At 35.9% G+C, this 25,844-nt stretch overlaps 1 protein-coding gene and 1 long non-coding RNA gene across 5 annotated transcripts in view; both read right to left on the bottom strand.

The window, feature by feature from the left end:
• Window positions 1–25,844, bottom strand: part of RAPGEF4 (Rap guanine nucleotide exchange factor 4) — a 144,170-nt gene that overhangs the window by 102,315 nt on the left and 16,011 nt on the right. For 3 of the 4 annotated variants that reach the window (XM_021552514.3, XM_021552515.3, XM_077785053.1), the window contains exon 4: window positions 19,692–19,838. In XM_021552514.3, coding sequence (XP_021408189.1) covers window positions 19,692–19,838 — 147 coding nt within the window. Of the gene's footprint in view, window positions 1–4; window positions 308–19,691; window positions 19,839–25,844 lie in introns of those variants that run through there. The other variant, XM_021552518.3, reaches the window with a different exon arrangement.
• Window positions 12,852–19,685, bottom strand: LOC144246700 (uncharacterized). The gene is made up of 2 exons (XR_013340375.1): window positions 17,194–19,685; window positions 12,852–14,891 (listed from the first exon to the last, which is right to left on the bottom strand). It is a non-coding gene; the product is annotated as an uncharacterized LOC144246700 (long non-coding RNA).

Raw genomic sequence — 25,844 nt, 5'->3', positions numbered from 1 at the left:
TTACATTGATGTATTATTATAGGTCGTGCACAGCAAGTAGCCCTAAGGATACATTTTAGGTTTTTTATCCATGCTCCGTTCTTGTTGCTGATGTGACCACTTAGGCACATGGTCAAGTTGCAATCAGCTTCTCTCAGTGATGTATGAGAGCTGTGCTGATTTATCTTGTCCTTCTGCAGCAGATTAGCACTAATGTTTCTGCTTCTCTATCCTACCTCTCTTCAGCGTAGACTCTGCATTACCATTGGCAATCCAAATTAAAGAGCCAGTGAACGTAGCACAATTTTTTTTTTTTCTTTGTGAAACCATTGCAAAGCAGGTAGTCTCACACAAATAGATTCCTTCATCCACTGAGCCTTTTTTAACACTTTTGGCAAGAACAGTAGTCAGAGATACAGAAGAATGGGTCCAGTAAGTTGCTATAGTCTTTTAGTGATTTATTATGTTAAATGAATATTCTACTATGCAGAGGGCCCTAAGCAAGAGACTGTTGTAATGCAGCAACATTTCAGCCAAAACCAGGGGATCTTCACTTTGTAACATAAAGGTGTCTTACACACAGTGAAGCTCTAGTTTATCCCAAAGAAGTGGACAATGTGAAATTAATTCACGCAAACAGGGTTTATGAGGGGAAAAAAAGTAAGTGCCTTATATGTTAAAGGTACTTAATATATAAACTGAATAAATTAAAAATTATTTCAGTACCTTACAGTGTATTCATTCATTACAAATTCTCTTTTTGCCTTAGGATTGCCATATTTTACACTATGAGATTGGCAAATTCAACTATTAAAAGTATTACAAACAACATGACTGAATCTTTTTTACTATTTTCACTTTTCAGTAAACACCTACTATTTTAGCAGTAAAATAAAATTGTTAATTAATTATCTTTTCAATTCAAGACACTGGGAGGCACAGCTGTTTAAATCTTCATTAGGATTTTGAAAAATATTTAGGAAATAAATGGATATCTTTGACCATCTAGTCTTGAAAATGTGAACATTCTGACAAGTCTGCTCACTGTCAAAATGACTCACATTACTGCTGTTCCTAGCTGGTACTCCTGATCATAGAAGTATTTCTCTCTGGTTTCAAGAACCAAATGCAATACCTGAATATTAAACAAGAAATATGTGCAACCTGAACACTAGCAATATCTGAACAGCAGAAAAATTCTAGCTACTCATAAAGACCTATTCCATGTCTATTATTAGCATTCATTTTTAAAAAACAGTATATGGACTGTCTTACCCTAACCAGGAAGGAAAGTGAAACTGAATTAACTCATTAATTTATAAAAAATGCTGAAACAAAGGACTATTTTTGTTCTAATATGGAAGTTTAATGTGGTTACATTCATTTCAAAGTTCTTCCTGGATTTTACATATACTGATTTTTATACCTTCCTCAGGAGCACAAAGGGCCCCACAACCTCAGGGACATAATGTAACAAAGACTTAAGCACAATCATTAGCAGAGAATTTGTTCAAAGGCAGTTTTAGATCTTGGTGTGGGACTGCATGAGACTCCTCCAAGCCTCCCCAGCTTTCCTCCTCTTTTTGTGTGCTGTTGATAAGGAATAAAATGAAGGGCATCCAGAAAAAGTGACAATCTCCTGAGGGAAGGTATGTGAAAAGAGCTTCAAGGCATCCCCAACACTGAGCTGACAGCACCTGGCCATTTCAATGAAGTGCTGATGTACCTTCAATCCCATGCCCTTCTGGCCTTCAGAGAGCAATTTGCAATTGCTGAGTAAGCATCTTCTGGTGTTGAATTTGAGAAGTCTCTGTGTGAGAGGTGCCCACCACCACACACTCAAAGAACTGAAAGTCTCTGTTTCAAGAAAGATGGAGATTGGTGCTATACTTCTTACTTTAACTCCTCCTCCTCCTCCGGACTGTGCTCATCCAAAGAGCAGCAAATCTACATTTGCCTGTCCTCCCTGGGAATTAAAATTTCCAATTGTCATGTCAAGACATGAACCTAAAAAAACAGTTCTATTCCAGCGAGGAGTGTTCCCCCCTTTCTGTGGAGAAACATGCTACATACCAAAGCAGAAAGTGCATATCTGGGTTAGTCTTGTTGGTGTAAAAGCTGATCTGGAATTTGACTGGTGCATTTAAGCACAAAAGACCAACATTCACTGCATCAGAGAGGACAGAACGATGTTGACCTTCCTGACAGGATTCTATCAACAAAACAGGGTATGACATGGATGTTGCAAACAAAAGTGGAAAGTGCTGTCAATTCTGAAGGCAGTATCAGATGCAAGGACACTTTTTCACTAAGAACTGAAACAAAATTTGGATCCCATGGTTTCACGTATGTCTCTGCTGTACTAGGAGAAAGGTATTTAGTGAAAATACTGAAATTTAAATCTGGTGTACAAACAATATTGCAGCTACTACTGCAGATATACATAGAGTCACTCTAAAAAATCAACTCCACTTCAAACATTATCATTTATAAACTACCTATCAGAAATTTTTTTGGAACCTCATCATTCTGATGGTTAGAAAGAAATTTCTGATGTACACTTAAAACACTCAAGCTGCTTAGTACCCATCTGTTCCAGAGCAGCACCATGCTTTAACAGTTTACATCCTCTGAATGGTGGTCTTGTGCACTTACAAGCACCAGCCAAATTCCAGATCAGCTTTTACACAAACAAGACTAACCCAGATAGGCACTTTTATCATATAAAACAGACAGTCCATCTCCCTTATCTATCACTGCAGTCCTTCTCTTCACCTCTCCCTGTTTTGAGTTCATGTCTTCTGAACTAAGGAGAGCAGAGCAATACATTATGTTCCACTTGGACTGAACACATGGTGCAATAACATGTAAGCCTCCTGCTACCTTATCTTCAACAGCTAAAAGCTACAAATTTATCTGTAATGAGAGTCTGACATATATCAACATATTGGGATGTGTTAATATGTATTTTCTCTGCTATACTATATGAGGCCATGAAGTTAGGAATTAACACCAGTCAGCACTGACATATGTCAAGTGTTTATGAATGTAACATTACTGCTGGCCCACCTGCCTAACTCCCAATTTTTTACTAAATCATATTGGTTTGACAACCTAACTTCCAGTTCTGTGAAAAAAGTTGTTTCCATAACTATTCAGCAAGGAGAAGAAAGAATATCCATTGGATCACTGTTTGTTGCTAAAAAGCATCATCTGTTCTTTCTAGGCTCCAGTGGTTTCCTTAAGTGTTACACACAAGCTATGCAAACAACACACTAATACTCCAAACATGCAAATGGGATTATATGTATTTCTACAGGAAATTACTCAAGGCAATTGAGAGTGTAAAATCAAACAAATTATCATCTATAATTGAAAACATGCAAGTAACTTTTAATTAAACATTACTCCTCTACTGAAAAAAAAACACATTAAAACCCTACTAAAAGGGAAGATAAGATAGCTAATGAGGAGGGGAAGTGGGAGGGGAAGGAATGAACAAAACACTGTTTTGTGAAGAGGGTGCTGTTCACAAAAAAAAATATTTGCAAAGCAGACTTTTAAATTACTTACTATTGATTCAAAGCCCACATCAATTTCAAGCAAACACACAAGCACGTAAAAAATTCAGGCTGTCACAACCATAAATAAGAGACCAGAATGCTTATTTATGCAAGTAACTGCTTTGTTTAAAATGTCAAATATTAGATTGAGACAAGCAGGAAGAATTTTGGACTTAAAGTGATCAACAATATTATTAAAGATTTATATAGAGATACCTAAAATAGTAAAAACTATACACAGAAAAACCCTAAGACAATCCCCAGAATTTTTAACCCACAGTTGGAGACCCATCACAGAAAAGGCACATAGCTGCTTGCACTAAGGTCCCAAGAAAGCTTGATAAAGGGAAATCTCTCCAGCTGAAGAGATTCACCTTTGTGCTCCAGTGTTGCATATGATCCATCTAGATGTTAAAGGCTTATTCAACTATTCAACAATCATCAAAACACTTTCAAAAAACAAATGTATACTGTATTCTTACTTTGCATAGGGGGAAAAAAAGGCAAGAGGGTCAAACTAAATGTCTTGATCAAAATTGCAATAAGATGACTTTCATGAGACAGGTTTATATGACTCGTCTTTCTGCAGCTAGAAATCACAACAACTGCACAACTGTGGATTTAGGCTTTCCACAGAGAAGAGCACAGAAATTAATTTGTAGTCTGTCTAATCGCTGACAACTCACTCCTCCCACTGTCGTGACATAGAAAAAAAAAAAAATAAGGGTATGTACAAGTTTCCAAAGGCCAGCTCAGAGCTTGCCCTACATTTACATCTCAGTCAGCAAATTATCCCAGGGATAATGGGATTTCTGCCAGCAAAACCTCTTTTGCAACTATTCCTTGTATCGGTTCTTCATTAGGCTAAGTCTACTACGCAAAACCCCCATTTTCCCAACCTAACACTATGACATTTTATGCACAGCCCTGCCAGCAAAATGTTTAGCATAGACTACAGTTTTAGTGAGTGGAAGACCTAATTATGCTTAGGGAAAATAAATTGGTGCCGACACTTTAGATATCCAATGTACATCTCAAGGCTCTCTCTGCAAGAAATAAAGGGACCCTTTTTCACAGTTAAAGTTGAGCTGGGATTTGAAATAGAGATCTCTAAAATTCAGGGTAGTCTTCCAGCTGCAAACTTCACAGGCCACAACATGGGCTATGTAAGCAGCAAGGCTGAAGAACAAAACTGAGATTAATAAATGCTCCCCCACAAGCTATAGAACCCACTTGCCAAACACAACTGTTCTAAGAACCACTGGAAAAAGCTGAGTATACAGCAAGCATAAGCCTATATCTTACCCTTCTTTATGTTTTTCCTTAGAACAGTATTACAGTTTCTCACTTTTTCAAAGTGGTCATCTATGCCTGCTTGCATTTCCGTCTCAGTACTGTGAAATGTCCTTTTCCCACTTCATATCAAAGTTGAAGACAAAATAAAGGGTGACAGTTACAAATTATGTTACTGCACGACAATACCATAAGTGCTTTATTCCTTACTTTCCCTTAAAGAATCTCCAGCATGCTGAATCTATCATTAAATGTGTATTTAATAACCAAGAGAGATAAAATTAGCTATAATTTATAGCCTTCAAATCCAGTCAGATGAATGAGCTTCCTCATTTGATAATGGGGTATCTGCCCAATTAGATAGCCTCACAAAAAGACGTTTAGCTTCAGAAAGCCCATGTGTAAAGGCCACTGTAAGACACACCAGACCTCATTTAAAATATATCAGAGGTCAAAATGCAACTTATTTGACTTATTTGCTTCACCATGTCTCAGGGAGACGCACAGGATTAATGATCCAACATTTGATGAGAAATCTCATTTGAAGACAAAATGAAGTTGCTTAGTGTACTTTCACCTCAGTATTTACACAAATGCTGAACAGAAGGAGAATGGAAATAATTTCTAGTAGTTGCTGAAATTGCATGCTTTTAATGTTGCAGCTTCTGTAGAACACAGTGTATAATTACTATACTTCTGCTTTATCTTCCTGCACTTGATTAATTACTACTGAGCCAGCCAATTTTTGACTGGAAAACAAGATGTGACATGAAGCAAAAAGGTGAAGCTGGAGGTGAGTTCAGGGTCACTCCTTCCTCCTCATGCTTTCTTACAACATGGGCACAAAGGGATATTCCACAAACACCAGAACACATCTGCAACACGTAGAAATTAAGACTTTATCAGAATACAGTCATCAACAGTGTTCCCTGAGACAAGAGATCATTCAGAATTTTTGGGTTTTATTTATTTAATGATGCACACATTTATAGAGGGACAAATGTGGCAGAACAGAGATCATGCTAAGAGGTCACTGTGAGGCAGTGCCAATAAAAACCTTAATTTTCATGAATTTAAATGTTAGCAGATGTGCCAGAGAACATAATGCAGGTTGCACCAGTTTATGCTGGATGTGTTCTGTTCTGGGACAACTAGGAATAACTCACAAGAGGAATGTAAACAGGTAAGATAGAAAAATAAATGGAATTATATATTCTTGCCAATACCTTATTTTTTAATACACTTTTCTTTCTTTCATTTGAGAGTGAATTTTCCCAACTGATTGTGCAAACCTTTATAATACCAGAACTGCAGTAAATTTCCATTCTTTTCCATCCAACGCACATGGATGCCACTAACCACTTTACTTCAAACCAGGCTCTATCTAGCACCATGTAATAAGGTTCCTGAAAATTAACAAAACCTCAAAAATGCTTGGAAATCATTCTTCAAGACTAAAGCAGTAAGTATCACTACACTTAGATCAGACAGCCCTCACTTATAGTTAACAGAAACAAATCTGTAGAGCAGCAAAATTGACATAATCAAAGTTGAAGGCTTTAAATTTGGTTATGTGGGTTGCTGTTGATTTCTTTTCTTTTAATCACTGAAGTAGAGGAAGAAATAAATGCAGTAGCTGTCAAATATTTGGATATCAGTAAAATATTTAATAGTCATAGCTCATTTTAAAAAAACTGAAAATGTCTTGGGTAGAAGCACTGTCATGAAAATTAACAATTAGCCAAATGACTGCAAACAAAAGATAATGAAACATGGCAACACATAAAAAGGTGGCATCTAAGGAAGTGCTAAAGGGCTGGGTTCAGGATTTCTTCTTTTTTTTATTCATCTTCTCAAAGAGAGAACAAACAACTTAATAACATGAAAACATTGGAGAAGATAAAAAATGGACAAAAAATAAATGTAATATTTAAGTCTCTAGGAAATGCTGAGGAAAAGATACATTTGGAAAAATTCAATGGAGACATAACTTTCATAGAGCTAGAGACTGAGTAAAGTCTGGGAAGCAATAATACTGATCATATTTGGAGTATACAACAGTATGCCCTTCCACTGTCATAATTTCTACCTCTGTACAGATATCTATGTAAGCTTACCTAATGATGGTTTTTCTTAATGCAATGAAAAAATACTTTTTTCTCAACAATTATCAAATGCTAGCATATAAAACTGATAATAAACAGTAGATTAGGTATGTTTCAGTCACAAAGGCACCTATTCTAGCAAATTCTACTCATAATAAACTGGCCATTCAAAAATGTTAATTTAAAATGAATACATCTAATATAAAGAGAGCATTCATTATTACTTCAACAGCTTTCAAAGAAAGAGTTGTTTGTTTCCTTCTGTATTCTTCAGCACATCAGAATAATAATTTTCATCTATATAAGTGGCAACAGCATTATCAGATAATGATATGCATAGGTAGACTGAAATAAGTGTTTTAGCAATAAAGGTATACTTAAAAGGAAAATCAACAAAATGTTAATTAGTGAAGACAGAAGAAACATGCTGACACTTTGCTTTAGCTGGGGACGAGAAAGAATAAACAGTCAATTACAGACAAGTATGTATCTCTTTCTACATATTTGACATTGTATTTACATTATTACTACCACAGAGGGTGAGCTTTGCCATTGTTCTATCGCAAGGGAGCAGGCAAATACAAAGTACCTCCCCTTCTCCCTACAGCAGAAACTTCATACTAGTAGTATGAATTATTTTGTTAAATACAAAGGGAAAATACAACTCATGGTCTCCTCCAGGATATGACAACCATTTATTACATTTTATTCAATACAAATTAACTCAATTCTTATCCAAAGACTTTGTCCAGTTAAGCAAAATCACCTACCATTTTGAAATTATATTATACAGTATGGATATCCATGTAAAATCAATGTCTTAGAGAATTCTTGCGTTAGGAAAATATGTATTCCTACCGTTGCTGGGGCTGGAAGCATTTGAAGTACTTCCTTTGCCTCACACCTTCCCATAACTTTAGTGTGCAAAGTTGACAGGAATTCACTCAAGTATTAACACTTAATGAGCTGCTTGGTAGCATGTATCAGTCCTGAAGTTGAATATTGAGAAAGTTTAAAAGGCTGAAAAAACCACATTCTCCTGTTAAAATAGGAAAAGTCTGTCTCTTGGAATAAAATTACATCAAGTATCTTTTGCATGAGGTCAGTTGCCTCTATAAGGCAACTCCATGCGGCAGATGTATGTAAATACATCAGACAGAAAAAAAAAAAGCAAAGTTTTGGTGTGAATTTCTATTATAATATCAAAGCATATAATCTTTAAACCATACCACAGCAACAGCATAAGTAAATGCCCCAGCTATTACAGGCTCAGATTGAAGTGTAGTTCTTCCTTGACAGTACATCATGCAAAATGGGAATTAACTCTGCTGCTGCATCAGTGTATTCACACGTCTGCTTAATTGTCTACACTTCTACTACATTTCACTCCTTTAGCTCTGCAGAGCAAATGTGCTAAGAAATACTAAGTAATAGCATAGTTATCATCACCTTCAACAGTGCAAGAATTATTTCCTTACTGCTTCATGATTGCTGGTTATCTAGTAAGATCCAAATGTCACAGATAAACCTAAGGTGGAACACCCAATAAACCCTTAAGCAGAGATCAACAAGCTTCCATTAAATGCTAGCAGGAACAGAAGTTACAAATGGAGAAAGAGAGGGCATATTACTAAATCTGTGGAAGAGACAAATACCAGAAATGACAGTAGAAAGAAAAAAGGCATTTGAAAAGTGTTTCATGCTTTCAGTGAGGATACAGGCTTGAAGGGTATTGGCAGAAAGGAAGAAAAGAGAAGTCTGCACTGAGCTTTTAATCTTTCCTTAATTGTACTGAGAGTCTCCAGAATTATCCCCAGAGAGAATTAAGTATAAAAGACTAAGTTACTCAAACAAGGTCCTTTACAACAAGTCCTTTCAAAACAGCATGACTTCTTTGAAGGACTCAGTTTCTGAAAGATTAGGTCACACAAGAATCATATTGTAATGCATATTTTTATTGCACTAAAAAAACCCTGTATCTGATTCCACTAACCTGCACTCAGGAATATGTGTATAGGGTTCTGTGGAAATTAACAGAATAGAGTTTGTCTATTTTGGTTAATACTTCAAGAAAAGGGTGTGCAGCACTGGTAATCAGAAAATATATTTTTCAAAGGACAAGAGAGTGATGGTATGCAAAATTAAATAGAAATTACTTTGGAAGTGGTCAGAGGTTAAAATGTCAGCAAGTTGAACTATATCAGTTAAGTACTAGATGCAGGATAGCAAGGTTTCAGTTTAAATACTTCTTATTTATCACCCTCAAACAATTGTTATATAAGCCTGGCTTAAAGCTATGTACAGCCTCTAGAAAGAGAAGAGTACTTTATCAGTGTAACTTGAAATTAACAGCAGTAAAGTTCATTTAGAAGATACTTAGTGTGTAAACTGTTATATATGAGTTTCAGCTTTCTTTCAACTTTTTCACTTGGGATTTAACCAAGAAAGTATTTTAAGCAGAGTTCAGAGGAAATACACACTAATGGTCATATCTAATCAGGCATGGGATAAAGGATAAAGAAATGGAGTCTTAAGCACTACACTGGACTGATGGTATGAATCCATATATTCTGCTAAACCACTGATTTCAACAATAGCATGTAATAGAAATACTACATGAAACACCAAATTTTGTGAACATCGAATTCATGGCATAGTTAAAAAATACATGGAACATGTGTCTTAAAAGGCACCACATCTTGTCTGATTTTCTTCAATAACAACCATTCACCAGAAGAAAAATATTTACCCATAAGCAGATTTGGTTCCATAAATCTCTTTGAGATGTAAACATTTCTGAGGGACAGTAGGTCCTTTCACATTCCTGGTGAACAGATTTCTAGGAATTTTGTAGCTCACTGAACTAATGGAATTTGAGCAATACCCACTAACCCTGAGAACTGTAACTGCTGGAGTTTTACTGCTCAGATTGAAATGAGGATTGATTCAAGAGCAATCACATGGACTATTTGGAGTTTTTTAAATCTCTTTCTTTTCTTGATATGTGGGATTGGCCATAATAAGCCAAGATGACAGGCTGAGCCCTGTAATTCTTATTCTCTGCCACAGGAGAGATATTCCATATTTAGGTCTCAGTTTTCTCTATCTTCCTTTTTAAGCATACCTCAGGGATGCCGAGAGTTCGTAAGGCTTTGATATGACTTCCCTCAGTACTGGGCGGACCATTGTGTTAAGTACCCCTTAGCCACAAAATCATTTGAGGGATTCCAGCCTCTTGCTCTCCCATTGTATCAGCTGTGTCAGTAGGTAGAAACTGTTACAGAAGGGATAAGGCTAAAGAAAATTGAACCCTACAGCCATCAGCCCATGCTGCATATAATAGAAGGAGAAAAAAGCAATTAGTAATTACCTGGGCTGAAATATCACAACGCTCATTGACTTCAATATGGTAGTGTTTCCACTATGGATGAAAAGCTTGTTTTAAGTTGCTGAATACCCATTTAAGGGAGGACTTACTAAAAATAGAAGAATTTACATTCCACTAAGTAGGACCTGTATGTTTCATTATTCTTGATACATGAAAGTGAACATATAAAATTTATTTTTATGAAATATTTTATAACTACATAAGACTGTGGGAATAAAAAGGAACACTACATACTAAGATACAATAACCTTGCTTTCAGCCTGTGTTAGTCTGTTTAAGATCATCCACTGCCACAAAACTCATTGTCAAAGATCTCTAAATTTTTTTAATACTGCCAGATTTAAAATGTAAATATTAAAACATACCCATTGATCCAAGAAATTGTATCAGATAATTTGCCTCAGTTATAATATAGTACAAAACAGAAAGCACCCACTGAAATGCAGAATGCAAGCACACATTCTCTATAGTAATGCCTTGGAGGAACTTATCACTTGTATCAATTGCCGTAAAGCAACAAAAAACTCAAGCTTCTAAGGATTTGCCATTTTCCTCAATAACCTGCAGACAAACAGGAATGATAGATAAACTTCTGTGTAAGGAAGGAAAAAGTACAAGTCATTTGAAAAGAGACAAAGGACTGAGATGCTAACACCAACCAGAAGATCAGAAAGGACCCATCTCTAAAATAACCCATTCAAATGCAACCCCAGGATGGTCTGTGTTAAATCCAGAAGCTGGGAAGTGTAAGCAAAGCCCTAGGCAGCTGATCACTTTGGTATCCACTTCAAGGCAGGAAAAGACACTGCCAACCACAAACAGCTAGAACCAAAGCTCCAGGCAGTCTGACAGAAGTTTGACACAGCAAATCTAAATTTGCCTTGTAGCATATACAGGCACAATACATATTAGATACACAGCAGATTATATATGCACACATATCTGAAAAAACATAATTATGTTTAGCTTTTTTTTCTCTCTGTGACAGAGGAGAATGAGACATATCTTTGATAGTAAAAAGTATGTCTGGGAAAAAATCCAGAATCTATTTTATAAACTTCAAATATTATGATTCTTCTGAAAGACATTTTTACTTAATAAAAATGAACTAATGAAAGACCAGAAGTATATTTCCTGAAGTATTATTCATAGCCCCCCAGTTGTGTTTTGCAATATATGTTTTTGCTACTTAGCACAACATGCTTAGAGATACCACATTTAATAATACAATCTGCTGAGGATGAAAATAATTTTCTTTGCTAATAAAAAAGCTGGTTATAGAAAGTGCAAGTTTGGCAGTAAAGCTTCCAAGAAAAATTGCAGTCTGAAAAACACCTGCAGACTTTAAGTGTATGCATTTCAGTTTGTCAGATGTTCTGTAATTTAAATATTTCTTTTCTTGGAAATCAGATGAATTCATATTTTTCAACTTTATCTCTAACCATGATAAAATATGATAAAACCAATAAAGCCATTACTTAACAGGGAGACTGACATGCTTTCTGGATGTTTCAATTATTTTCTATCCAAGAAACAACCTCTAATAAGTCAAGTTTCCTGCAATATTATTTAAGACCTTTTGAAGTGCTAATGAACAGAAAAGCATTTATATTGACTGTAGATAGAATGACAACATATTTTTGCACAGTATTTGGTATAACAGGATTCAACAGGGGGTTCAAGCAGATGGTCATTATTACAGTGATACAGAACAGCACTTCAGAGAAATGACATGGGAGGATGGCTCAGGAGAAGCCAGATCTACACAGTCCTATTCCACCTCTGCACAGTGATCAGAGATAGAGTCACAAAATGCTGCCTTTGAAATAGATCCAGAGATCTCATAAGACTAAGATACAAATCAGTTGTAGGGATGACACACAAGAACACGCACAAAGAAAGTTTATTGCAGAGAGACATGTGGAAGTATCAAGACCTTTCCAATAAGCATGTTATTTTTCAATATTCAACTAAAACCATATTATGAATTTAATCAAAACCAAACAGTAGTTCTAAAGGCCAAAAATCTGCTCCCATGTAGGTTCTCGTGTATTAAATTAGTTGTGCTGCATTAGTCGTGTTGTATGTGTTGAAATATGTTCACGCCAGCAAAACTGGAAGCACTATCTGGCACTTTTTCTTGGTATAATAACAATTCTGGAATCTTTCCCTGCTACTCACTTGTATGCTTTCTCAGTATTAACACAACATATGAAGGTGGGATGTTAGCTATTTTCACAGCTATGCTCACATCTAGCCAATTCTATATTTACTGTCATATTCTAAAACTGGGCACAATTTTTTTTATATTTTTCCTCCTTCCATGTGATCCTATAGGAAAAAAAAATCTTGCCTACCATCACTTCATTTTTCAGTGTCTCTCACACTAGCTCCGTTTTTGCATAAAAATTTGTATTTGTTATCAATTGAGATTTGCAGACAACATAAGGCAACAGATTCCACACACTTGAGTTCTTCTGATGCCTTAAGTTTTAGGTTTTATATTTTTCAGATCAGTACTGCTTTAGTGTATAACTCTAAAACTCCACAGACTATCAGCTACTGTTCTCTCATTTTATTCAGACAAAACAATTTCTCTCTAGACCTGAAACGCACTTTCTCAGGTACCTAAAATGTAAACAACAGTGAAGTAGGGGGCAAACTGGAGGAATGTGACTCCATTACCTGAAGCTGTAATTGGACGATTAACCTCTGATATGCAAATAGACCAAATTTATATCTGTTAAAAAAATCTGTGATAGTTGTCCATCTCGGGTACAGCCTCTGTGAGACTCCTGCACTGCCCAAGGTGTATCCTTTGAAGGCCTTTCAATAAATACCTACCTTTAACTATGTCTAGCCTCTGCTCTAGGGAGCCTCTCCAGGCATCACTTCCACATCTCTCTTCTGTGTTGTGTTCTGCATCTGGTAACATGGAATAATTCTTCCTTATTCTGACAAGATGGCTATTTGGGAGGTTGGTGAACACAGTATTCCAGGTACATTGAAAATGCAACCTACCATAATTTGATAACTTTTACATTTCACAAATAAAATCCCATTAGAGAGACAAATCACCAAGGAATCATTTGAGCAAGTCAATGGAAAGAGTGACATGAAGCGGGTAAAGAGAGCCGAGTGTTCCATGACCACCTTTTTATACTTTTGTGTGTCTCCAAGCACTTCACTATTTTAAATCACATGATCACCCATCCTGCAAAGCGAAATATTCTGTATTTTATTAACTATAGTTTTATACCTCTACTATGTTTGCCTATGGGAAATCAGTAAATCAGGGCAGAGACTTCTGCAATTGATTACTGGGCAATAAACGGGCAGAGTGGTACACCATAAATCAAGGTGATAGTTTAGGGGCTGGACATTAATCTGATTTTTTCTTTGATTTCCCCCTTCCAATATTTCATTTCTCAAATCAAATTTAATCTCTCACTCAAATGAACTGGAAAGAATTTCTGGTATGGAATACTCATTGGTAAAAAGGTATATTAGAAAGTACTGACATTTACGTGAGATTCCTAATATGCCTTAAACACATTGAAGTGTTCAGGAACCTACCAGAGAAAGAAGCAAGAACATTCCCATTGAACAATGCAACATGTATTTTCCAATAGCCCAAGGTAAGGAAAAGGCTACCTCTCTGAAATGCTGCCTACTGAATTACACTGCAAAACACCACACAAGATGCAGTACCATCTTTTGATGAACAATGCACTTAGTATATGACCAAATGGATAAAAGCAAATTAAAACCCTTCCATATTTATTTTCATTAATGTATTTTTATGTGCCTTCATAATTCCTACTGCTATAATCCCAGGACATAAAATGAAGCATAAAATGGTATTATACCTTGATATGAGAGGTGCAATTAGATATACCCTTCAAGTGACAAATTGATATTCCATACAAATATACAGAGAGCTGTGGTCCCAATTCTGATGAACTTAAGCATTATTCAGAAACCCCACAGAATAGGGCTAGAGCACCCCCTCTCATACAAGTACTTCCAACATGGCATTCCAATGAAATGGCGTGTAAAACTTCTGTTCTGACAGATGTGGCTTTAAGCTAGTTCATTAAAACGTAGCACTCTCAGTGCTCAGAAAACAAAGGAAGTAAGAAAGCTGCTTCTCCCAAAGCTATCATTACAGAGCAGTTCAGTCTGCTGAGGGCTACTGAATTAGCAGCAGATGGGCAAAAGCAGGAAGCAAGTTACACTACAGTTTATCAGTTTACAAGATGTGCAAGTGCTGCTGAACAGGAATTAAGAAAAAAAAATTATTCTGACCTTATAGGGGCCAAGTCTCCCTCTCTCCAAAGTCACTGCATACTGAAGTAATAGCTGTTCTTCATTTACTCAAGTGTTTCTCAAGGCATGTTCAGTAACTTCTAACACAGTCTTATTCCACACAAAAGGAAATTGGTTATTTGTATGTTATCCAAGGAAGGCTGAGTAATACACCGCAGTACGAAAGACCTCTAAAAATAAGTCATCTCTCAGCAGATTCACTCCCTTCCTGTCTGGGTTTGAATCAGTTTGCAACTGCATGAAAGAACAAAGCCCAAAGATGAACTATGAAGAACTTCTGTAATGATCACACTGCCCAAATGCATTCATTTCCCTCTTACTCTATTTAAAAGAATCCAGTTATTAGGGGTGGAGCAAAGTAGTGCTCAACAGGATGTGCGTGACCAGAGCTCCCCATGTGTAATCTCCTGCTTTCATGTTTATTTTTGGATGTATTTTCCTTTGTGCTCTGAAATAGTTTTTTTGGGCAAGGTAGCTAGCACCACAATCACATATCCATGCTGAGGAAGGAAAGCAAGCACTCATCAACACAAACAATATTTTTTCCTACAGATTTATAGAGGATCTTGGAAGTCTAAAGTGTTGTAACAGTAACGAGCTACTATTTTTCATGTCTGTTAGTGCTCTTCAGACACCAAAGCCAGGAACAATCAGTGCACAAACAAATATCACCAGTGATTCCCATAACCTACTAGTTCTTCATCAGGGAATAGTGTTCAGCTGTGTGAGAACAAAATGTGAGATTTCATCATCTTGAATCCACTGTAACAGCACTGATAGACAACCAGTCTCCAAGGATGAGTAAACAGAGATCAACAGATGTTCCCCAACAGGATGCTACTTCAACAGACACAGCCATTAGAGAAAAGACTGACCCATTTTAACTGGTAATTGTTGTTATCAGGACAGTGTCATTTGTTTTGACCAGCATCCCTCAACTGATAGAAATGAAGGTCACAGGAAATCTTTCTGTACTTAAAGGGCTGACTGAATATGGGGCTGCATCTATTACAGAAGGCATTTTACTGTATTTTTGAAAAATAATATCCTATCTTTTCCTCAAAGAATATTTAAATCTAAAAAACTGGCAGACTAATACTGATTAAAAAAAAAAAAAAAGTCAGTTTAGTAGTAGCTATCTTTTCTTTCTTTCAGGTATAGACCCAATTACAATAGTACACATACAAATTAATACCTTTGCTGTATATTGTGCATTAAGTATATCAATAAAACATCTCTAATCTGGGAATCATTATACCAATACAATTGCTTCTTAGAGCAATACAGCTAATATAGGATAAGTTACTTTTCAATTTAAACAAAACTCAGAGAAGTCTGGAAATTCACAATATTAAGTTTCAGAGATTCTTAAAATTAATTCTAAACGCAGAAATAATTAAAATAGATAATATTTCTCTCAAAATCTAGTTTCAGAATATATACTAAAAGTTTCATAAGCAGCATAATGGATACGTAATTTTCTTTCAAAGAACTGCATAGATTTGAGGTATAAAAATATTTGTTGCAAATATGAACTTCATCAGTATGCTTCAGTATTAACAAATTTTTAGTGTTAAGAAGGACAGTTCATAGCTTTTACTCCTAGCATTTCAGCTTAGTTGTACAGTAAATTAAAGCTGATACTGAATCTATTTCTGTTGTTTCATTTTCCAAGATTACATTTACAATCTAAAAATAAGAAAAAAAATATTTAAAATTGCAATATTGGATTTTCTTTCCTCTGTAGGAATAACTCTGTTATTTGGTTAACAGTTTTGATTTTTTCCTAAAACCAAGGAAATAAAGTAAATTTCCCCCCAAATAAATGAATTTCTTGGGGAAAAACAAACAAATTAAAAAATAACATATATTGTATTTTTGCACTTCTATTATTAGTAACAAAAATTCTTCATACATAGTATTGGTAACCATTTTAAGAATACTAACCCTTCAATTTATTTAGGTTGCTCTTATACTACAATATTATCTTATTTTGGAATTATTCAAGTTTGTTTCCTAGATAAACTACTTCTTTCATGAATTAAATTCTCATTATGTGGACAGTTGAAATTTGCCCACAGTAGATTTTAGCTTTTACAATATCTGGACTATAATGAACTGACATTGTTGCCTTTCCCCATTTTTTATGGTACCATATGTATTAAATATCATTGATCCACTCTTGAATTTGTGGGGGTTTTCTTAACTTTTCTTTAATTAAAGACTGAATGACATGTAACAATAACAGTTTCATCATACAGACTTTGTCACAGCAAAGATATATGAGCCTTAGGATAAGGCAGAAAGAATAATGCAGCATCCAAAACACAAAAAGTCTCCCTTTAGAAAAGTATTTACTTTTCATCAGGTAACAATAATATTAATAACAATATAGTACTGGTGCTACTGCTAATATATTTTGGGAAATTTTTATTGCATAATTTTCCATCTATTTTAAACATTCTCTCTTTATCACATGCTAGCTGCAGTTTATGCAGACTCTGGGATTAGCAGGCTGCAAGGAAATAAATATTACCTTGAAAAAATGAACAACTTTATTATATCTGAGACCAACCAGCAAAGCTGTATTTCATTGAATAATTTTCCACTCACTGAGAGCACAGGGATAGCATCCTTGGAAGAAAACACATCAAAATATATGAGAAGTAAAATGGGACAAAACGCAAAGAAGCACCACAATCTAAACGGTGCTCTGTGACTGACAACTGCAGCATTTGTAACATGTTCTACTGCCCAATTTCATAAACAGTCATAAAATTCATAAAAGCTGCAACACACAAGGGGTGTGCTAAAGGTGTCTATGATCACTCCAGTAGTTCTAAGACATATCATCTTCCACAAAAGCATCTATCATCAAAAAACTCAGCAAAATCATCAAAAGTCTAGAAACAAAACTGTATTAGTGATTGAGGAGCAAATTATGTTTCAATTTTTTTAGAACAACTTTAAATATAAGATTCAAAAATTTTTAAAAGAGATCCTGATAAGAGAACAACAGTCTCTGAATGCTTAGCGGGAAATTCATATGCATGGGAGAAATAACTGTGCTTATACCAATCAAAAGTAAATTATAACAAAAATGTTACCAGAGAAACCTAAAATTGGATTTATTCCCCTGATCATGATCTTGTAAAGCACTATCTACATTATCAAATCTGTGACTACTGGCAAATGCTGCATAAGTTAAAACAGATGAGACCGCTGGCATATTTAATCTTTTCATGCCAAGGCCTAAAACTACAATGCAGCTGCTGTAGCAAAAAAAATCTGAGCTGCAAAAAAATATTGCCTTCTTCAAATTTGCTGCAAAACTTCAGTAGCTGTAGAATTTGCCAAAACATTTTCATTTAGCTGTAGAACCTGCCAAAAAACAGTACAAATCCTGACTATGCAATTCAAAGAATGAGATCTGATATTGTCAGAGCATTCAATGGCAAACATGTCTCACTCACACAGTGGTCTTTCATGTCTTGGCAATGCTGCACCATTAACTATGCTCAAGGTAACATATTGTTCGGCAGGTGATGAAAGTGTCAATTCCTCCACCAATGGTAGATAGTTGGGGATTTGACCTTCTTTCTAATACTGACTTTAGAACTGCTTTAGGACAATTATTTGGAATAAAATACTGCTCTTTTGCAGGAAAACAGAAAGAAAAAAAAATCCATCTATCCACAGTTAGAAGATTAACTAAAATGCTAGAACCAGCACCTATTTCTTAAATGTAATTAGTGTCCCTAGACCTGCAACTTTAGGATACTGTCACACCATCTGGTAGCTCTGCACAACACCTACACTTGTACAGTCACCATTTCAATCAAGCTGGAAGTACAAATTGGCAGCAGTGTAGGCCTTCCAGTTCCCACATCACTTTTCAAACCAGATGTAATGCTTGCAAAAATGCAAATGGATTCAAGTTCAGTAACTTTCTGCAGCAACATGTTAATGAAGTCTTCTCTGCATGGGTACCAAAGTAGACAGACTACAGAATGAAGAACCTCAGCAGTATGTTCTCCACAAAGTAAAGTTTTAAGGGAATTCACATGTAATCAGTAAGTCAATTTTTAAGTGATCTTGATCCATCTGCAAATTCTAAACCCCTTACAGCTGGTGATGAGACAGGCGTAAATGAGAATAATTTAAAATTTCAGAGTATAATAAGAATAGACTCTCCTCAAAAAAGCTGGCAATAAAAGCAAATTTAAGGCTAAGAGAGCAACACCTGCTGTATATAAATAAATTCTACCAAAAATTCTACAACCTAAGTTATTTCATTACAAGAGGCCCACAAGAAAGAAATACAGAAGTATGTAATCACACATGATATGAAGCACTAAAGAGAAGTAAAAACCTTCCCTTTTTTCCCAAGCTAATTTAAAATAATTATACTTTGCTTATGATATAAATGGTCTTCATACTATGTGGTGCTCTGTCCCGGAGAGGACGGGCTATTGGCCAACCCCATGCAGCAAGTAACAACATTAGACACTGGACACTGAGAAGCTAAGATGAGAAATCTCTAGTTAGGTTACAGCAAGAAGCGAAGGAGAAGAAAAGCATGATGGGAACATTATGAAGATTAAGTTATTCCTTATAAGGTTATCTTCTGAACACTGCCCTCTGATTAGTTAATCTTGTGTTCCATATAAGGTATTGTTTCTGTTTCTCTCTGTTCCTTGGTTCCCCGTCCTCAGATAATGTTTATATAAGGCTGTGTTTGTCCCATCTGGGGGTCTTCTAAAGGAGCTATGTAGAGCTGTGCTGTTTATGTTTTTTCTTGTGCCCTCATGTGCCTTCTTTTATCTACACTGAAGCTTTCCATTTCTAGCCCTTTAGTAATTCCAATCCTTTTTTTTTTTTTTTTTTTTTAAATTGCCACGCTCCTAGCTGATTCTGGTCCTGGGACTGCACACACCAGCAGCAACAAGGATTCATCTGACGTGCGATGCAACAATACTACGTTACAAACACTTTTGAGGTCAAGGCATTAAGTGCAAATGAATCTGAACTTACCTCCCAAAGTGCTTTGAAGTCTTTCTGCTCAATTCGAAGGAGCTCACTGTGTTCCCTGGTAACAATGGTAGCATGGCGAGGAGTGTTATCCAGAATGGACTCTCCAAAAGCAGTTCCTATTCCAAGAGTGCATATTGTCACAGCATCCTTTGATTAAAAAAAAAAAAAGACACATTAAATATTTCAGCATGTTTTGAGAGTTTTTCTGTCTTATTTTTAATAGCACTACCTTGAGATTCTTCAGCAATCTGCTTAAAAAGGAAATTGTCAACAACAAAAAAATCAATATGCTGGTAAACAACATGGGAAGCTTTAACATGGAAACAAATGTTTTCTATATTCATCAGTTGAAATAGACATTTCTGAAAGCAAATTTGAGAACACAAGAATCACTTTCATCTTTATAAAAACTTACGATCTCTGTTAATCTATCTCTAAACACTGCTGTGATGATGAGATCTTTAGAAATGCCAGAGGTGATGAGAAGATAAGTAGAATATAAGTAGAATCGGAAACACAATCTTGGAAAATAAACTTCTGTCCTAGACATGCTATCCTCATCAGAAAGAAAATTCACCTGTTATGTAAATGTAACTTTCAATCATAATATCCTCTTGTATTTATGTTGCATTTCTCCATTATACAAGCAATGTGCTTGTACTGTTGAACCAACTCTCAGCCTTTCTGTTGAAAATGGCAGTAAGTCTTTCAATTGCTAATGGATGTTTGTGAATTAACTACCAGACCAAAAAATAATTATTTTCATATAAATCAGGGATTTCAAGTAAACTATTAAAGTTCAAACAACCCGAAAGAAATGGATACATGTACAGAGCAAGAAGAACATCCCAAACAAGCAACAAAGTCCACTTCAAAGGAGTCTATATGAGCAGGTACCATTCTAAATTATGTCTAAATGAACCTCCCTTGGCCAGGAACTCCTCTGTAGTAGCTCCAATAGAAATTATGAGCTACTGCAGAGAAAGCAAGTAGCCATTAAACAACTTGCTTGAATCAAGATATTTAGATACATGTTCAATTTCCAGCTCAAAAGTTGCTTTGTTCCTCATCACAGGCTTGAAGCTGAACACTCACATCTTTTTCCTGAGATGGGTCTTATCTGATGTTCTGTTAAGTGATTTAAAAATTAGCAACAGCATAAAAATTAAAATCAGACAAACTGTACTTAACAAAGGAAAACATATTGCATATGCACACAGACAATTACAACTACACATATAAAAAACACATGCTAATTTTACTTGATATAACATGAGAAGTACAGTTTAATTCTTAAATGTAGGATTCTTACAACATCTACAAAAATCGAAGCAGAAACATTTGTTATCCTTGTCACTAATAATCCAGGAGAGATGCAAGAGCATGTTTCAGCATCATTTTCTGTTTTTAGAATTGCACTGCTTTCCTTTCATCTAATAAGTCACAATAGGCAAATGTTATTAAGATAAGGTTAGTAGCTTTTTAATTGCAATACAAAGACAAAAGCCTACAACAGTCCTGAACCATAGCAAATTGCTCTTACACAGATACTACCATATAACATTGTGTGTTCAGGAAAACAAAATCAGTCATGTCTCAGAGAAGATCTAGGAAAAATTTACCAACTGTCAGAAATAAATTTTCAAGAAAGGAAAGTAAGAACAGATTTTCTTTAAAAGAAAGAATATTTGGGAATGAGCACCTAGACACCTAAATAAAAGCCTCTATAAACTGACTATAATACAGTTTATACACTGAATTCTGCCTTCCCAAGCTTGCATTCCAGAGCTGAAACACTCTATGCGTGCTATGATACTCACAATGGCATTCAAAGGAGCTACAAAGAAAATGTGCCTACTGCTCATACAAAATTTGATCTCCAGATATACAATACATTATTCTCAATCCTATTCAGAAAGTTCAGATAAAAGAGCTCTGTTCAGAACAGGACAACCAAACAGCCTGGCATAAAAGAAACTCTTCCTGTAGGTAGATCATAAGTATTGTTTACATCTTGTAACTTCTCACTCATTCCTCTCCCTTCAAAAAATAAAACTAACTTTAAACATTTCACATTCTCTAACTGTTTACAACCCAAAGAATAATCTTTAATGACAGAACGGACATGAGAAGAAAACAGGATAATTGTTGGTTAAGAAATTACTTTATAAGATAATTTGAGGCAGTTGTTAAGCTTAAGAAATAAATTAACACTGTGGGGTGTTAGGTCAAGAGGCTGGAATGGTTCTATCAACATTCATTAAAGAAAAGTCCAGGTTTCCATCTGATGCCATGTTAAGGCTGACATAGAACAGAGGCTAGATGGAGTTAAAGGATTAAGTAGGTATTTATTAGAAGGCCTCAATGGATACACCTTGGGCAGTACAAGAGCTCAGGGCTACTCCCAAAATGAACAAAAATGGTCATAAAATGGACATCTGGTCATGAGGTCTCTCACTTTTTAAAGTTCTGGTCCATTGATGTCGGAACTCAAAATGTCTCTCAGACATTTTTAGAGGTTCCAAGCCTTAGTCAAAAGCATTTTAGAACCTGGCAGGCAGCTGGAAATAGCTGTGATTTTGAGTTTGAGCCATTAAATGAGTTACCAACTTTGGAGGTAGAACAAGCAGTCACAAAGGGTTAGATAGTATAGTAAAAGTAGTTACAAAACAGAGGGGAAATTTTTTTAGTATTGTACAGGGGTTTTTAATACATGTACAGGTGGTTTTTACTTTATACATGGGGGTCAGAAGTTCTAAGATAGAGGAAAGTGGGCTAATCCTGTTCTTCCTCCTTCTTCTTCCTTGCCTCCATGTTCTTGGAGATGTTGGCACTCACAGATTGGTTTAGAGTAGAAAAGCACTTTGTAATATAGGAAGTAAGTACTGAGGGAAAATTATAAACATATAATACGCAATATATTATATAAAAGATAGCAACAGCCCTAAGCGGGGAGAAAAAAGAAAAAGACAGAGGATTTCAGGGTGTGTGTGTGTCTCTGCCTAGGCCACTGACCAAACAGATGCAGCCCAAGAGAAAAATCTTTTAGATAACTCGCAATAAACTGCCTTAAAACCAAACAACAAGAGGCTGCAGAGTTTTTCTTTAGAAGCACGAGTTAGAAGAAAGACTTTACCACCACACAAGACCCCAAACCAAGCCCAGAGTTCTCACACATCAGCATATTGGAGTTACTTGTCCAATTATAGCTTTAAGTTATGAAATCTCATCCTTCTTGTTTCCCTCTCTTCAGTCCACATTGTTCATGCTCTTGGGCCTGAAATTTGGATTCAGTTGTCCTTGGTCCCAAGCTAGAGAAGAATTTTTTTTTTCTAGCTACTCTATGAAGAGAGTTTACCATCCCTTAATATGAAGCTTAGAACTACACACTAAAATAGTACAGAATCTGAAAAAATATAAAAGCCAAAACCTAATGCATCACATCAAGTTCTTTCAGATTTTTTTCCCCTGCCATCACAGTTTTCCACAGAGATGCAGTTTCACAGCCAGCTGGGGTGCAGACCTATATGCCTTCTTCGAGGCTTCAGAGCCCCATTTTCTTGCTACCCCTTGTTTATACATCTCCAGCCTCCTGGGGAATCAGGTGTGTTTCCTATTATGCCTGTTAACCTTACACTCAAGAATCTCCTGCTGTTCAGTGAAGACTTCAGGAGGATTGCTGGCAGCTCAAAACTCTGCTGTTCCCCTCTGCAATCCCAGAAGCAGCAGGGTGTTCTAGGTAACCAGCTAACATTCACACAGCTATTTAAAAGGCAGTATTAGAGACTTAGAAAGATGACATTGCTTCCATTGCTAGCTGTCCTCTGTACACACTACAAAACAGTAGCATTCAAATCAGAGGTTGTTTGTGTATTCAGTTTCACTGACTCTTACTGCCATGTGAGATACATGCAGGGAAAGCATTCTTAAGCCTTTCCCTCACCACCCACCCCCCCCCCCCCCCCATCAATCCAAAACATTACTGAATTTACAAGACCATTTTATGGAACGGATGAGATTCAGAAACAAGGCTCTGCTTTATTCCCTTCCCCCTTCCCCACCATCTCAAGGATCATCCCGTATCCCTCCTTCTTGACTTGTGACCCCTTCTGTTTCTCAAGATAGCAAACAGAATTTTTGTACTGTGTGTAAATAAAATCATGGTGCCAGAAAGAGAAATTAAGAAAACAGGGAAAAACATTACTAGTGCGAGGTTCAAAGGGATTGGGGGATGTTCCTTTGAAATTTTAGTTTGTTCAACATTTTGAGTTTATAAGTGAGCTGATGTAGCTAAATTGTTTTTGACTTCATCATTTTCCTACACCTTGCATCTCTATGTCACCTGTCTATCTGTCTCTCTCTAGGACATCATCTCTACATTTAACTGTAGTTTTGCAAAAGCTGGCATTTTGAGAAGTTTGCTTATTATTACTTTAACACAGTTCAGTTTGTCCTCAGCAAAAATTTCCTTTTATAACAAAGAGAAACCAAGGATATACATGAAAGTAAATGATGAAGTGATTTTTCTATTCCATTACTTTCACTTGAGTGTTTCAGCCATTCAGACAAGAAATCCTTATCAAATTATTTCTAACAATTACATAGAAATACCTTCTGAACACACTAAAACTGTAGTTTGCAAACATGTCAGACCACCCTCTTTACACAAGACAAGGTTATTTGCTTAAAGAAGCATTATGCTTCTACAAAAACTGAGCAGCTTCTCTTTTAGTACCTAATTAAAATATGTATGGGTCAGATTAACTATACTGTAATAGCACATTCATTATTTCCATACCTTTCTATCTGATCTTCTAAAAGCTACCTGCAATGTCTTGGATGTTTTCCTACATCACCTGACAGAGAGAAGTTAAATTATTTTTCTATTTTAACTTTCAATAAGCAAAGTTCAAAACAAAAATTAGAACAACCATAACACTGGAGCTCAGCATGAGCCAGCACACTCTGCTTCTCAGCTTAGTACATTAGTTCAGTCAATCTCTGTGTTACAATGGGTACAGCAGTTCTCATGCTCAACCTAAATAATTTAAAACTAGCTTAGGCATATTTATACAACTAACTACAGTACAAACCTATGTCACAACTTCATACAGGTTACCTCTAAAATATATAATGGCATTTACATGCTGAAAGAAGTATTGCAAGGACTACCCTGTTTAAATCCCTTTCCTTGCTAACACTTCATCTTATCATACACCTCCTTTGTCCTCAGTTTCAAAGAGCTGTGAAATTCTCCCATTTCTTACATGAACATCTGAACCTCTTTCTTCAGAGACATTCTTCTCAGCAACCCCACTAACTTATTTGGCTTTTCATCCCCAGCCCTCTGCATCTTCTTACAGCTGATGCTGCTGTACCATCCAAGCACTCACAGGTCCTTCTTTATAGCTTTTCTAAAACAGGCTAATTGTTTTTTAAGTCAATAGCCTATGTTCAATTTGGTCTATTTTTAAAAACTGACCTGCCAAAAAAACTCAAAACATAGGCAAGATAAGCTGGCAACAGGCCCCAGCACGTACTATAAGTCAGCTGGCAAAATACAGAAAAAAAAAACAAACCAGAAGATCAAATTGCTATTTGGTCTTTGTCTTTTTTCTCTTCATTCCTTCTTAGTTTATCAGAAAAATCTTTGGGGTAAAAGGCTCAAATTCAAAAAAAATCAGTATTGCAGAATCTAACAATATTGTAACCCTGATGCTTTGTCATAATGCATTTATTCCCAGCTTTATTCTGAGACATTGCCAACAGTCATCCTTAGACTGTTCTGCTTCAAAACAGAGTTCAAAAATTAAATACACACAAGGAAATGTATCAGCAATATTTTTTAAAAAACACCAAACCAGGAATACCTCTGAAAAACCTTCTATTACTAGGTATCTCCACATTGGATAGGCAACAGTGCCAAATAAAAATGAAATTCAGAATCTGATCATGACTGAGGGCAAAGACCTCTTTCTGATACATTCTACAGAGGCTGCATTTTCTGTTTATTTTGAAGGTACCTTTACTATATTTTTCTATGACTTTTAAGTACTGTATTTATCAGGGTATTTGTTACAAACAAGTTGAGGCAAGATCAAAACAGTTCATTACAGTTACCTCTGGAATTCACAGTGAGACGTTTTCACCTTG

This window comes from Lonchura striata, chromosome 8, assembly GCF_046129695.1.
Source record: "Lonchura striata isolate bLonStr1 chromosome 8, bLonStr1.mat, whole genome shotgun sequence".
NCBI classification, from domain to species: Eukaryota; Metazoa; Chordata; class Aves; order Passeriformes; family Estrildidae; genus Lonchura; species Lonchura striata.
Note: the sequence above shows the minus strand (reverse complement) of the source record. Positions and strands in the feature narration are given on the sequence as shown.